General features: G+C 36.1%; 1 protein-coding gene and 1 long non-coding RNA gene across 2 annotated transcripts in view; one reads left to right on the top strand and one right to left on the bottom strand.

Moving 5' to 3' along the window:
- The window catches only part of stk10 (serine/threonine kinase 10), a 43,408-nt gene extending 31,625 nt beyond the window's left edge, over positions 1 to 11,783 (bottom strand). Inside the window, exon 1 of the mRNA XM_024263179.2 lies at positions 11,268 to 11,783. Coding sequence (XP_024118947.1) covers positions 11,268 to 11,417 — 150 coding nt within the window. The 5' untranslated portion in view covers positions 11,418 to 11,783. The remainder of the gene's footprint in view (positions 1 to 11,267) is intronic.
- Positions 11,784 to 14,514: 2,731 nt separating this feature from the next.
- LOC112140317 overlaps positions 14,515 to 15,713 on the top strand; it is an 8,290-nt gene continuing 7,091 nt past the window's right edge. Inside the window, exon 1 of the long non-coding RNA XR_002918153.2 lies at positions 14,515 to 14,698. This is a non-coding gene — a long non-coding RNA (uncharacterized LOC112140317). The remainder of the gene's footprint in view (positions 14,699 to 15,713) is intronic.

A 15,713-nucleotide genomic window follows, 5' to 3' on the forward strand; every position in this document is an offset into this window, starting at 1 on the left:
TACTTGGTGAGAACCCATCGAGAATCGATCGCAGGACTAAATATCGCGATATATCGCAATATCGATATTTTGGCACACCCCTACTGTACATATACAGCAGCAATATGCAATAATGTTAATTTAGACTGATGTGTAAGACAGTTCTTGAAAAATTTATGAAAAACTGAGTTTAATATGCAGGATAAAGACAATTAGAACTTTTGTTTATTTTAAAAAAATGAAGAAAAAATGCATTTAGGATGATCGCTTTAACGAATGGTGTCTGTGGGTATCTCACTCAGAATGTATGGAAGACGCAGAAGATTTTGAGAAATCAGTTGCTTTTATTAATTGTGGAGAGTTCAACAAAAACATTGGTAATCATGTCTCCATGTTTGGGTTTATATGATTGCTATACAATCACATTATACTTGACTTTTTTAACATATAGCAAAGGGTCTTGTAGGAACAAGTATCACTTTAAAACTTTGAAAATATATCTGAAACATTCAGACCATTTACTGTCTATTAGATGTAACTTTAGCTCAACAGTGACTCATTGCCCGGGAACAATTAGGAACAACATGCATCCTTTCAAGTCTACATATAATAAATATAGACATGAAGACAGTCAAATAATCAAAACATCGGCCGATACCAATACTGGTATTGATATTTCGCCCATCCCTACTCTGTATAGATATGCATTTAGCTTGAATTGTTTAAAATAAACCATTTCCAAATCTAAATTTAGATATTTAAATGTAAAGTTTTCAGTTACCACAACTACTTAAGGATATTTACTTTATTTTAATGAAATAAATGTGCTTTAAATGTGCTCTCTCAATATTTCATGTTGTCCAAAAATGCTCATTCACGGTTTGTAATATATTTGAAACTACCAGTTATATTTCCTAAAATATTAGTTTTTTTTTTCTTTTTTTATGAGCTGCAGTCATTTCTACTCTAAACGTCATCCTTCAAAAGAAGTCCTTATGCATGATTCCAAAACCTTAAAAAGTTTTTTTTAAAGTATCTTTACAATTCTAAACGCAAGTGTGAAAGCAGACTTTTTTCCTGCGGAGCTCATCAATCTTCTAGAACAAATTTGCTCGTCACCTTCGCCATTGTGACTCTTTTCATCATCTGTCAGAGCTCTTCCAGGAGGGTGAATAAACTGCAAAGGCAGATGCTGCATGCGTTTGTGTAATCAGCCAAATAAACTGTGGTTACTGACAGAGGAAGTAAACACAGACGAGTGCACACGCTCCTGAGTCTTTTTCAGAAATCTGTCAACCTGAGCAGCAATAACTTTCACCACTTTGCCTTTATTTACCAACGTATTAATGGTTACTAAAGCTGATCAGGAGCCCAAATGAGCCACTTGGTCTAGATTTAAAGAAAAATATGCTAACCATCATTTTTTTATGTCAATCTTAACAATTAGATGCAACTTAAGATAGCAGCTATAAGCCAACATGTCATTGAACTGTTGAACCAGATGGCTTGCTGTGGCCGATTACAGAACTTTCCCAGAGGTCATTCACCTCGACAGGCCACACTGCACGCTGAGGTGTATTTTCAGCTGCTTAGAAAAAGCCATCGGCTCCACTTGATAAATAAAACCTTTGCCTCACCATAAACCTGTAAACCACCACTCCTTTTAGACGCCCTCCTGTGTCTGTGAACAGAAATGTGGCTCTTAGCTCCTACATAACCCTGACAGCAACCAGTAAAAGTAACGACCTTTCTCCTCATTCACTCCTTGAAACGCACAAATGTCTGTAGCTGCTCTGACAGGAAGTGGGTTTTATTGTGAAAGAGGATTTTTTTTTTCGGGTGGGTGAGATTGGAGTTTCTATATGACATGTTTTATACTTCAGCTAGAGTTGTCTCATTGCACAAACGTTTTTTTTTTCTTTTTACCATTTTGTTTCAGTTCTAGAACATCTCAAGTAAGCTTCCTGGTTTAGATGGGAGAGAAGTCAAACCTGTTTTCTAAAACTAATAAAGTTTTATAAGGAGGTGTTCGCTGCACTGATGTTTTATTATCTGGATTTTGTTCCCCTACTGGCAACAAAAGATAAATAAAGCTTTTTATCATATCATTTAAAAAAAGAACACCCTATTGATAAAGTAAACCAGTACAAATCCATTTAAATTTTCTCTGCTTTGATTCAGATTGTGTGGTCCAGCTCAATCCAATTTGCCTTACTGAGGCTGTATTCAAATTAGCCTCTAGGGAAACCCATGCACTGCGAAGACTTGATCAGCGGTCCTGAGCATAAACAGGTTTGTACAAGCCCTAAAGATCTGTCCGGAGTTATTGCTTTTCAATCTCTGGTACATGTGTGATAAAAACAAGAGCGTGACAAGTGGATACAGGAGGAAAGTTGTGAAATTTAAGTATAAAACTCTGAGGAAAAAGTCTGCTTATCCCTTTAACACTCGCGCCGCTTTTCAAAATCTACTGGAATTATGTTGATCGTGTTAATGGTTGAAAAGTTACAGTATGTTAAAGATTCTGTGCTTAAGCATCACCGGTGATGCCTCACATGTTTAAGGGTTAAAAGATAGTTGGTAAAAATACAACCCAACACCTGATGAAGTAATACAAACATAAACAGAACTTCTTTTCATTTCTTTTGACTAACTTTACCAACCAAGCAAGAACTTCCTTCCTTCATAACCATCTCACTGACCACAAACCCCACCCGCCCCTTTTCACAGGCTAAATTTTAGCAGTTCAAAGACTCACCAACAAAAACAGTTGCAAAAAGTGAAGCAACAAGAAGACACTTTAAAGCATGTGTGTCGAAGTCCAGAGTAATTATCCGGCCCTCTAGATCATTTTATTTTATTGTTATTAACAGCCCAACATTATCTTGCGCTCATTTACCTTTTATAATTTTGACTAAATATATATTTCATGGAGAGTAAAATATTGAAAGTTATTTAAGATTTAAGCTGTTTTATTCTGGAGTAATATTCCTACTTTTTTAATATTCATAATTATATAAAACAATACAGTTTTAAAAAATGGCATTCTGCCTGCTTTTTGGACAATTTTGCAATTTACTACGATTTCTTTTGGCTGTTTTGAAGCTTAGTTAGTATTTCAGCTACATGCTAGCTGTTTTGGCTGGTTTAGGCTTTTCTTTTTAATTTTTTTTAGGCTGTTTTGGAGTTAGACTATTATTTTCACGTTAGCCGTTTTGGCTAATTCAGGCTTTTTTTTTTAGTTTTTTCTGGATATTTCAAAGTTCGGCTATTTTTTCAGCTACATGCTAGCTGTTTTGGCTAACCTACTTTTTTTTTTTTAAGCTTTTTTAGGCTAATTTGGCATTTAGCTAATATTTTAGCTGGCTATCAGCCTCAGCATTTAAGCCATCAATTTCAAAATCTTCAGCTATCAGCACTAGAATCTTCAGCGGTCAAATTCAGCTTACAGCATTCACTCTAGCTTAATATCACAGGTAATACTATATACCTAGTTCATAATTATACTAAAAAGTTTTAAAAATGTTGTTTTAGAGTGTTTAATAAATGTTTTTTCTGTTCGGCCCGTGACTTAAGGTGTGCTTTGGATTTTGGCCCCTTGTGCGATTGAGCTCGACAGCCCTGCTTTGAAGGATGTGAGAGTTTTGCTTGAGATTGCAAAATCTTTCTCGTTCAGTCTTGAGGTGACGCATTCCAGATGCAAAGCAGGTCAAAGAAGCAGGAAACGTGACACTTCGCACTCGTCTTAACAGATAGATCATTCAAATTCATACACATGCTGCCTTTCAAAACCATGAATCTCATGACAGATGAGCAAAAGCTTCCGGAATGGAGCCCACACGAAGGCAATCTGCAGCGAGTTACACTCGCAGGTACCCAGCGCGAAACTAAAACCAAAGTCAAACAGGTATTTCAAGATGCCACAGTGCTCCACAAAATTAGATAATGGAAAGAAAATACAGGTGAATGGAGGTGGAAAAAGTATGATCCAGACAACATCAGCAAAAGCCAAAACCTTGTTTGTCAGGGTTACAGAGTTCAAAAGGACCGTTTAAAACGGTGGAAAGCTCTATGCAAGTGCCAAGGGGGTCTCCATCGGGACTCCCCACCCACCCAACACAACCCTTATCAGTTAGCATGGACTGGGCTGCTCCCTGAGATTAGACTAAGGAAAGCCCAGACTCTCGGTCTTGTGGTGTTCATGCAAGTACGGAGAGCGTCGTTTCCATCATGAGGCTTTCCTTTTATAGAGAAGATGCTTCAGTTCAAACATGCCCACACTCTGTTTTTCTTTCACTTCGACAAGGAAAAACAATTTTAATCATAGCTATGTATCTATTTCGCTATCAGTAGTTATAAACAACAGTCCTCACATTGCTTCTAATGAGAACTAAAGGCTGAGATGACATCTTTCATTAACAATTTATCTTTTCTGTAAACAAAGTCAACAGAAGCCAGCAGTTTTTCCTCTTTCAAAACGCAAAAAAAGTAAAAGAAAATCATATAATATACAACACACAGTTCAGCTTTGGCAATGCACTTTGTTTACAGTCAAAGGGACATTAGGAATTCAATAGTGTCTCTGGAATATTTTTTTCCCAGCAGCAGCAGGGCAGCGAGCTCACTGGCACGTGGCTCATTAATTAATAAGAACAACACAAGTTCTCTGTTTTATGCCTCAGCTGCAGCCAGACACACACTTCCAGCAAGTGCAAACTTGTAGAGATGAGATATGAAGAAGGAAAAAAAAACATTCTGCTGTGACAAACTGGAAGCAAAGCATTCCTCTGCCATGATTGTTAATATGAGCAAGAGTTAGGTGGAAAACAGCGGTGGTTGAAACCCACACAGTTCTCAGTCTGATTCAATAGTCTATGAGGGTGAACTGAAAATGAACAAACTGCTTAAAAATGGTTTTACGTTTTTGTGCTCCACCCACAACACATCCACAAGAATGTCTGGATACTATGACCTCATAAACTTGAGATAAAAAGTATTTGTCTATAGAGTACAGGTATGTGTTATTGACATTTACAGTAGGTTGAGGCCAAACCAAATGAGAAATGAGCCTCCAAATCCATGAAAGGGGACTTGAGATTGAGCATTTCTCCTCTGCCTAAACCAAAAGTAGCTCCATAAGAGTGAAGGTTGATACTTTTATTAATCCGGCTGTTGACATAGCCGATACTGAATGACTGTCACCAATTGAACCGGCTGAACTGGCCAGTGGGGAGTGACGTTATCTATTGAAAAAGCTCACTGCCCTTGTCTCAAAATTCAACCTGAGTGTTTGCTATAACTTACCAATAATTCCATTGCTAGAAACCCCCCCCACCACCACCACCATTACTAAAGCTTATTTTTTACCCAGGACTGTTTTGATACTTTCATGTGACTCAGCGTTAGAGATGAACAGGTTTAACACCTGTAAATGCCAAACATTTGTTGCAATTAAAGACACTGTCAACACTTCCTTTTGTTTGACTGAAAGCAAAAGAGCCCATAGAAATAAAGTGCCCTAAGAGAGAAACAGAAAACCTCTTTCACAAATGAGATTTCAAGTTGGCAGTTTTGAATGTTCCGCTTGGCCTCTTTTACCAAAGTGAGCAGAAGTTAGCCCAAGGCTTACGGAAATGGTTCCAGTGAGCTCAATCTACGAACAGTGAAGAAATTACATGTTCTTGTAGCATTTTTCTCATGGAGGATATATATAAAGAAAATTAATCTTAAAGTTGTATTTCAGACTATTACTTTATTTAAATCGTCGTTAATCAGGAGCCAACAAGAAATCCTGTTGCAAAAATCTTGTAGATGTGACTCAGGACCTACAATGGTAAGGCATAATTTTCCTAATCCAGGCTGGTACTTGGTTAAAAAAAAAGTACGGCTGGATTAATCCAATATTGCTCAACATTTTTGTTAGGCTCGTTATGTTGGGGTTGAGAGGGGCTGTAAGCTAGAGGGAGAGTATAAACAAAAGGATGATGGGAAATAAGGGAAGCCTTACTCCGCACCATCAGTCCCATCCTCAATTTAGAGGCAAATTTTCCAATAAACTTGTCCAGAAAATATTTCCAAGAAAACACTTTTTCTTTTTAAAATACGTTATTTATTTTATTTAATTATCTGTGCTTCTGTTTGGTGCAGTGTGATTCACTTGTTGTTTCTCTTTTCCGCTCGCCCAGGGAGATTTCAGAATCCAGGTGGATAGCCTGTGCTCTTGCTCTTGCCCGTGGACCACGCCTCTGACTCGTCATCTTGAATCCAGCAGATTCACGTTGATCGAGTTAACAGTCGAAGAGCTATGCCCGGTTTACTAGCCATAGCAATTGGCCATTGCATCAATCATATTGCGTCACCATTGCAATTTAGCAAAGGCAGGATACACCATGGACAGGTCTCCAGTCTGTCGCAGGGCCTCAATCCCACACCCATTCACACTCGAGGTCAATTTAGAGTAACCATCTAACCAATGAAGCATGTTTTTGGATTTCACTGGTTTGTCATTGTATTTATAGTGATATGTAGAGATAATTTATTTTTTTATTTTTCTTAAGTAAAGTTTATAAGATTGTGGTAAACTAATGGAGTCGACAAGTCAAGGTAAGTGATGCATCAGGGTTCTTTTTCGTATTTTATAAGTCTCAACTTAACAAAAACAACGATATATAATTATTTGGCACCTGTTCCATATCCTAATCAAATATAGCTGAAATTATACTTATATTAGAAAGCAAATAAGCAGTGAAAATGTTGAGTTTTTTTATTTGTTGGAACTGAGTCCGAATGAAAAACTGTCTAACCCTATTTGTATTTAGAATTCAGCAATAGTGGCCCTTGTCTTTGAAATCCTTGGACATGGAGACTGCAATTTTCTGGATTGCGTTAGCTTTGCGTATTCTAACCTCTCTAAATAAGCATAGGCTAAATGGAGAATTATGCACGCAATTGCACTACGGACATAAAATTCCAATCGCAGATGATTTAATCAGTTTAAATCACACTTCACACCTCACGACCAGTGTAATCTAAGCAATTGCAAAATGCTATGAAATATAAACCGGGCATTACAATAGGTCAAAGAGAGTGTGTTATATAGGTGTCACCCTTTAGGGTAAAAGGCTTTTTGTCATTAATTTAGATTCCCACTGTAAGCTGCACAAAAATGTGTGCTGCAGGTGAATAAGACAAAAAAAAAGCAGGTGTTGTTCTCCAGATAAAGTTAACAGTTAGACGTTATATCTCCAGGACAAGAGATCCGTTTAATCTCACTGAAACAAAGTCTCTTTGCTTGAGGTAAAAACTTCAGCAGCTTCAAAAAACCCACATGATGTTCCTACTGCCTTTCACATACAAACGGGAACTGCTGGTGGCAACTTTTTTTCCGTTCTTGTCACACCCCCTCCCCAAACAGTCTCACTTTGAGCAGAAAACTCCCCCCAACTTACGTCTGCTCAGTCCAAGACCTTAACAAAAGAAAAACATGTGCGATTTGACATCTGATCTCCTTCCCTCCCACACGAGAGCTGATTATTCGGAGATTTGGGAGCTGCAAGAGGAAGTGGTGGGTCCCTGCAATGCAGTATCTGTCCCACCATTTCCTGTCTTGGCCATCGTGTGCTCCCCACTCCCACCCCCTTAAGACAGATGCAGGTGTGGAGCCGTCTCCCCGCCGCCCGGCTTACTTGAGGAGAGGAAACTGAAGTCAAAGCAGAGGCTTGATGTTTGGACAGGAAAAGACAAACAGAGCAAAGACATCAACAGAACTTCAAAGGTCCAGCTTCTTAAATGGGACCAAATCTCTCCAACTGCCACACGTGCGCCTAGATTTATTTTTCTGTTTGAAGTTTATAACTTAGATGGCAGATTTTGTCGGAATTCATTTTTGGATGCAAATTGAACATTAAAAACTTAAATATCCCACTCCAATAAAAATTGCGTTTTTAACATGTTCTTGCTGAATCTTTCTGATATATAAAGAAAATTAAACTTAAAATTGCATTTCTGAGTATTGCTTTATTCCAATCACTTTGAATCAGGAGCAGATGAAAAAATGCCAGTTGAAAAAAAAAAGTATTTACGATGTAGAAAATACTAAAGCAGATCATTACCTCCCTGCTCCATTTGGATGCATTCACTTGCAGGGGTGGAGCTATGGGGGGCTCCACTATTCCCCCCGTCTCCAAATATTGAATCAATATTAGTTTTATTATTAACAAGATTTACGTTTTATGGATTTTATATTAATAATAGGGATGTCCCGGATTTTGTGGATTTGCTGATCCCGAGTCCTGATCCGATACTTTTGTAACACATTTAAAACATGAATAAATCAAATAAACAGATTTGTGTTGCGTTTGTATTTCATTAACCTTCTTTTATCATTAAAAACTTAAATAGAACACATCTTTGAAGAAGCTTTCATAAACAATTAAAAATAGAGCAAAAAAACTATTTTCTAGTTTTATAAGTGATAATTATTCAGGTGAGAAACTTTAGAGACTTTAGCTTTAATATCTTTAGAGCTATTGAACATTTTTAACCTAATGTGATTCCTGTCCCCATTTAAAATTCTTAAAAATGAATGACTATTTTAGCATTATTTTAGGACAAGCTGATATCACTAAAACCATTTATTAGTTTTTTTATCTTTTGTTTTTAAGCAATTCTTTTTTAAGCTCTTGATACATCATATTTTTGGTTTTATTACCACAGTAGTGGTTCATTTTTCTTCTTTCAGCAGGACAAAGAGTTTAACATTAAACACAACATTTTCTGTTGAAATGCCTTTATATGTTGTTGTTTACATTAAGACAAACCAATAGAGACACTTTTTTGCTAGTTTAAAGCGTTTGTAAAAGAGTTATTGATCCCGGACGTTTGAATCTGTGAACATCTAGCTAGCTTGACCTTAATGGTTTTTGTTAGCTTCCTGTTTAAACTGCTGCTGTTTTCTGGTACATTTTACAGCAACAACATTTTGTAATCCGTTCATGAAGACTTCTAGTGAAGTATTTATCCGGAATGGTAAGCTTGAAATATAAAGCGTTGATAATAATAAGAGTAATTTAAATATACGATCATTATCGGTGGAAAACATCCGATATTGATCAAGTCATCAACCACGTGATCGGGCCAAATTTCCGATCATGGATTGGGACCTCCCTGATTAATAACAATAACCATAATAAAACTGTTCGAAATATGTATTTTGGAGCTTTTTTATTTATAATGGCAGTCTATTCTGATTTGCCACTCTTTCAAAAGTAGCTCCGCCACTTGTAGATCAACAGATTCATAAGTCTTCGTTTTTCTCATCTGGTTCAAAACTGCACCGTCAAATAGCAATGATATTCCTCTCCATTATTGTTGCACCGAAAATGTTAGGTTGGAGGTGTGAGGGGCTGTAAGCTAGTGGGCGACCATGTAAACAAAGAGCTACAAGCAACTGGGAGGGGCTTTCTCCACACCAACAGTTCGGTCCGCAACTCAGAGCCAAATTTCCTATGAAATACTTCCGTCCTTTAGCAACTATGTCCTAGAAAACAATGCTAAAACTTTGGCAAAAAATCATATTTAACCCTTTAACACCTGAGGGATTGTCAGTGGCGCTTAAACACAAAAACTTTTACATAAAGTAACGTCATTCCAGTCGATTCTGAATCTTTAGAATCGACTAGAATGACATTGATCGTGTTAACAATTGAAAAGTTAGAGTAAATCAAAGAACATAAACACTAGAGCTCGGGTGTTAAATAGTTGAGAACACTTTTGATCCAAAGATGATTGGAGTGGGTCTTTAAAATAAGGATTGTTTGACCACTTATATGGCATAAGTGAAGCCTTTTTCTAGCTATACACTTTGATATTTTCATATGGAGACTTGGTAGGTGACAGGAAGGTTAAACATTTTTTTCCGTAAGTCTTTCCTGCTGTGCACACTTTCCAGAGAAAACAAAAACCTGCAAATAAAGTAGTTCTCTTAAAAAAAAAAAAAAAAAAGGAAAAAATCTAGTTTGCACAGAGTTCCACTGAGCATCACTTGTTCCTCAAATGCGTCAAAGACATTCACTGTGCTCCAGCAGGCCATGGAGACACAGACGGCTTGTGGTCCGACTGACCAGATCAGACACCTCCTTTTGGGCCAAAAGTCCTGCTGCTGCTGAGGTTTGGGAGGGGTAAAAAAGGACTTTCTCTGTTCTCAACAACTGGGAGCATCTACAGATTAGGATTGCCATGATTTATCGACTATTAAAATGGTCAACGACTAATTTAATAGTTGTTATTTTATATTATATGGAGTCAGAGTGTAGTAAAGTTAAACAAAGTTGTGAGGGTTAAGCACCAAAAAAATGCACTTTTTTCATTATTTGAGTCAGTGGGATCAAAACTTTATCTTTTGTGAAAAGTAGTTCCTTGTTTCAGATGCCAACCTCATTAGAGAGATAAGGAGTATACTTTCCATCAAACTCATATTGACAGGTGACCTTTGACCCTATATACCCTTTATATATATATATATAAAATTGATTTTAAATTGTTACATCATCTTGAGGGGTGGGGCACCTGTCAAAACGGGATGGTGTAGGGTCAAAGGTCACCTGTCAAAATGAGTTTGATGTAAAGTATATTCCTTATCTCTCTCTCTCTCTCATTTGATTTTATCTTGTTTTAATCACAGAATCTAAAGAACAGAAGCTGTATGATTAGTTGAAAGCTTCATAAACTATCATCTTTTTAGTTAGTTTAAAGCTAATGATGGTTAAAATGTGCACTTTGCGTCCACCTTGCGTATGACCCGATTAGTCGACTAATCGGTAAAAATAATCTGTGATTAGTCGACTAATAAAATAATTGTTTGTGGCAGCTCTACTACAGATCCACACACTCCTCTAAGACCAGATTCAGCAGCTTACAAGTGAAACCCATGAATCAACTACAAAGGTCCATAAACATTCCATAAACATTAGCAAAAGCAGGTTGTTGCTTCACACCAAAGCCGGGACGACAGTGTGACTAAAGTCAGGACTAACAACATACTTCTGTCATCTGTCATAAAGCATGTCACCAGCACCCACAAGAAACTGGCATGGCTCCACCACACCCCACGCAAGAAACCTTTAAAACACAAGGCGACCAAAAAAAAAAAAAGCCAAATGCAGCCAAAACTCATTTTTAAAAAATGTTGAAAAAACAAGAGGTTTTGAAAAGAAAAGGTGAAACTTTGAGGTGGGAGAACATCCTGGAGTTTGGCAGGTGTCTTGTGATTTGCCAATCATTTGCCTTACCTTGTAGACTTTCCCAAACGCGCCGTCGCCCAGCTCCCCGACTATTTCCCACATGTCGTTGGGGTTCACGTCCCGGTTGACGTGCTCGTACTGCTTTCCCTTCTTTTTCGTGTCGATACGGAACATTTTGCTGAACCTCGAGAGAGCCATGGTTTACGGCGCGAGCGTTCAGCTTCAATAAAAATAAAAAATAAAACGAAAATAGAAAAAAATGACCACCAATAACCCCTTATCTTCACCTGTTATTCATATAAAAAAAATAACACAATTTGTTTTTAAAATAAACTATCTTATTTAAAACGAGTTATTCTCCTCCGTCCATTGTGGCTGGGGTGTCCGTGAGATCCAAATGTCACATTCTCGTTGAAGAGCTTCTGTTAAGGTTCTGGAGACTCGGTGACACCCTGCGGCTGTGAGGTCTGCTGGAGTTTGTACTGCGTGTTTCTGTGTGCAGGCAACTTGTTGATTCAAACAGAAAAAAAAAGGAAAGTTAGAAGACCCCGCCTCCTGGCCAAACACTAACCGTAGTGCAGTCTGGGAAATGAAGTTGTGGGGGCGTTTTTGTAAAAGAGGAGGAAGATGAAAGAAACTGCATATCCGGGTTGGTGCTGGGCGGTACACCGAAAGGGAGGATGGTCTGTGCGGGGAACTATACTATCACGAGTCCCGCAACACCGTTCGTACAAACGTTGACTTTTTAATGTGAAATTTTCTTTTTCCCAATTTGGTATTTATTTAAAATTATTATTTATTTATTATTAATATTTATTTAAAAATTCATAGCATATTTATCTAGAGGGTGTGCGATAAGAACTTCGGTTACCTCTACTATGTACTTTAATGTTTACAACTCCTTTTTATTTATTTATTTATTTATCAACCTGACATCTTCATCAGTCAACATCCCACCAGTCTCTGGGAGAGTCACGGCGCCCTCTTGTGGTACTCCTACCACATTACTTGAATCTTTTGCTGAAACTGTATTTAGTGACTGATAAATGTTTTTGATATTTACATTGATTTAGTATTATTATGTGTTTACTTTTTAGGTATAAATAAATATTTCTTTTTGTAATTTTAGAAGTTTTGATCAGATAATCTGATTGTTTCTAGTGTCTAAATTGGAAAGTTGCTGTGGTATTTCTTATACCATTGACATCTTAAATTAGAAAACAAACGTTTAAATAGACAATTGCTTGATTAATTATTTGATTTTAAGCAATTTACTTAAAATAACAAAGAAAAAAGACAATAAGATCTAATTTAATTAATATTTAATATAATAATCAATTAGATTTTTTTTTAAAAGATCCAATATTCCTGACATGATTGCTCCAGATAATAAAGTGACCTATTTACACATATTTTAACACACGCAACACACTGAATTTATGAAATACAATGATTGTTACATTAAGTTTGAATAATTCCCTGAAAGGGAAGGGCAAGAAGCAAATTTTTATTTTTCATTGTAGTTTGAAAACGTAAAAAGTCAATAACAGGTAAACAGTGTTAAGTATTAAGCAGGTCAATAGACAACATTACTAATCGTACAAACAGGTATCTTGATAGTTTCTTAAAATGTGTTTTCAAAGGAAATTATAAAAATATTAGGGTCTTTTTTTTCAAAGAGCATGTTTTTCTTTGTTTCTTTGTTATATATATACAGTGTATATATATATATATATATATATATATATATAAGACTGATCCATTATTCTACTAAATCAATTGCTAGTGTTCATGCACGTAACTTGTTGACAAATGAACATCTGGCTATCAGTCTGCTGCTAAATGTGGTTTCTACAGTTTAGTACATGAAATCTCTTTCATCAGGTTTCTAGAATTTTCCTAAACAACGATGACCCAGAGAAGACGGGCAAGTTCATGCAAGTCCCTGTAACCCGACGGGGGTTCACACTCATTTAATCAAGCATGAGTTGCAATTATTGTGCACATCTTTTTTTAACTTAAGCTTGGCTACAAAAGTTCATCTTGATTACCTGAGAAAACACCTTTTGTCTTCTCAGTTCTACATATTTAACGCCTGGTTAAAAAAAAAAAAAAAGCTTTCAGTTTGGCTCAACTGTGTAGAGAATATGCTGCTTGTAACATTTAAAATGAATCAATTTTTTCTCCTTTTTTTATCATCTATTTTCTGAATCCCTTTTGGAGTTGCTGGAGCCTATTCTAGCTATTGATTTGCAAAGATGGGCTACACCCTGGACAGTTTGCAAGTACTTCACTGTTTTTTACTTCACATTATTTTAGTTTAACCCCAAACAACCTGCTAAGAAAGCTGATTTCTGCCTCCATCCATAGCAGGGGTGGCCAACCTGTCATGGAAATTTCCTCCTCAGTTTCTTGCCACGGCATTCTGTCATGATGTATAAACATTTTGACTTCATTAGTACATCCTGTCCATATGAGATATGGTACTTATGTTCCTATTTTACGTTCCTGATTAAAGTTGTTTGTATGACTCTATAAAATAGAAACTTCCTTCATTACAGGCAGAACTCTGCAGACTTTTCCATGCTTGCAAAGCATGGACCTTTTCTCCGCTCTGTTTAATAAACATTCTTAAAACTGTCTGACGATCTAACAATTTTTCCACCACACTGTACATGAATTGTTCAAAATAAACGCCAGGGGGGGAAACACACATAAATAAAATTATATCAAATTATAAAGCTGAGCAAGATGGCATGTTTTAATTGCTTTTTTGTTTGGGTAAATAGACTATCTAATCTAATTTGGGCAGATAAATCTGAAAAATTGGGAGCTTTATCGTTAAATCTAGTTTTGAAAATATAATACTTGACCGACAAAATCAGAAGATTTATTAAATAAAATTGAGACGAAAGATTATTATCTTTACTAAAGAAAATAAATTAAAAGTTTTTCCATTTTAAAGTAAAATATGGATAAATTTTTGTTTTTATCAGATTTGTTGGTGCTTGCAAGTCCAAAACATAAGTATGAACGTTCTCATTGTAAACTTTCAATTGGAAGGGCGCCATCTGCTGGGAAAATGATGAATAAAATTCACAAGTTAATCCATCAATTCCTGGGGATTTGTTCTGTTTTAACAATTTGATGCGGTTACAGACTCCTCCAAGACTTATTGAATCATCACAAAGTTCTTTTTCAGAGTCTTCAATTGTTCGGGTACTTTTAAAAGAGTAAAGAAAAATGTCAGCCTCTGTTTCAGAACATTGTGACCAATACAGAATTTTGTAACATGATGAGCAGTGGTTGAAGATTATTTTAGCATCACTACAATTTATGTCATTAACTTTTAGCTTAATAATTATGTTAATTTGTCCTTGATGTTTAAAGAAATATGAAGGAGAGCTCATTAAAGGTAATTGGGTCCAGGTGAGACCGCGAGTCAGTCTTACTGGATGCAGTTCTGAGGTGGAGTTCAGGTCAGTGGTTCTTCTTTGTGCTCGGTTTGTTTCTGAAGTTCTGTTTTTCAACCTGAACTTTAGAGTCAGATGTGATGTTTTCTGGGAGCTGCTCGTCTCCTGTCAGACCTTTAGAGGTTCCTGTATGGAGAACAGGAGTTTATTAGAAAATCCCCTAAGAATTGTGGGTGGGACCAGTGATGTGGTGATACCCCACCCTCCTTTCCCCTCCCTGTTCCTGACAGCTCAGAGCAGGGAGTACGGGGTCAAATCAGGATTCACCGAAAGAGCAAAAAACAGATTGAAAATTTGAGAAAAAAAAGTGCAAATTTGAAGATTTTTTTTGTTGTTGAAATTTTACGTTTTTTTTTATTTGAAGAAACATTTTTTTTATTTTAAGGAAAAAAAAAGAAAATTTTAATTTTTTTTTTTTTAAATTGTAAAAAGAAAAAAAATTCGAAAAATTCAAGAAGGAAAAAATTTAGAAAATTTAAGAAAGAAAAAAATGAAAATTTAGGGGAAAAAATAAAAATTTGGGGAAAAAATTGAAAGAAGTTTTAAACTTGAAGGATTACTGAAAATTTGAAAAAATAAAATTGAATATTTGAAAAAAAAACAAAAAACAAATGAAAATTTGAAACCTGGAAAAAAACTATTACGAAATGAAAAAAAATAAAGCTTATTTGTACTTTTGACTTTCCTTTCCATTGAGCTTGGGGCCCTACCCAGTGTATTTTCCTTGTCACAAATATGTTTTTCAAAATGTTTTTTTTTTTCAGCTGTTTCTGATTCACGATTCAAAAAAGAAAATGCTCAGAAATGCAATTTCAAATCCAGAATACTGATGTGTGCCTTGTAATAATGGGTAATGGCGATAAACAAAATGGTTTCATGGCAATGCAAAGGATTTATTACAAATTTAAGGAGAACATGTTTTTCAGTAACAGAAAAATATATAGAGATGGGGATTTCATGCATTCAATCATAAATGTTTCATTTATATTCAGGATTTACTCTGCATGTCTGTCAGTCACAT

This window comes from Oryzias melastigma, linkage group LG14 (assembly GCF_002922805.2).
Source record: "Oryzias melastigma strain HK-1 linkage group LG14, ASM292280v2, whole genome shotgun sequence".
NCBI lineage: Eukaryota > Metazoa > Chordata > Actinopteri > Beloniformes > Adrianichthyidae > Oryzias > Oryzias melastigma.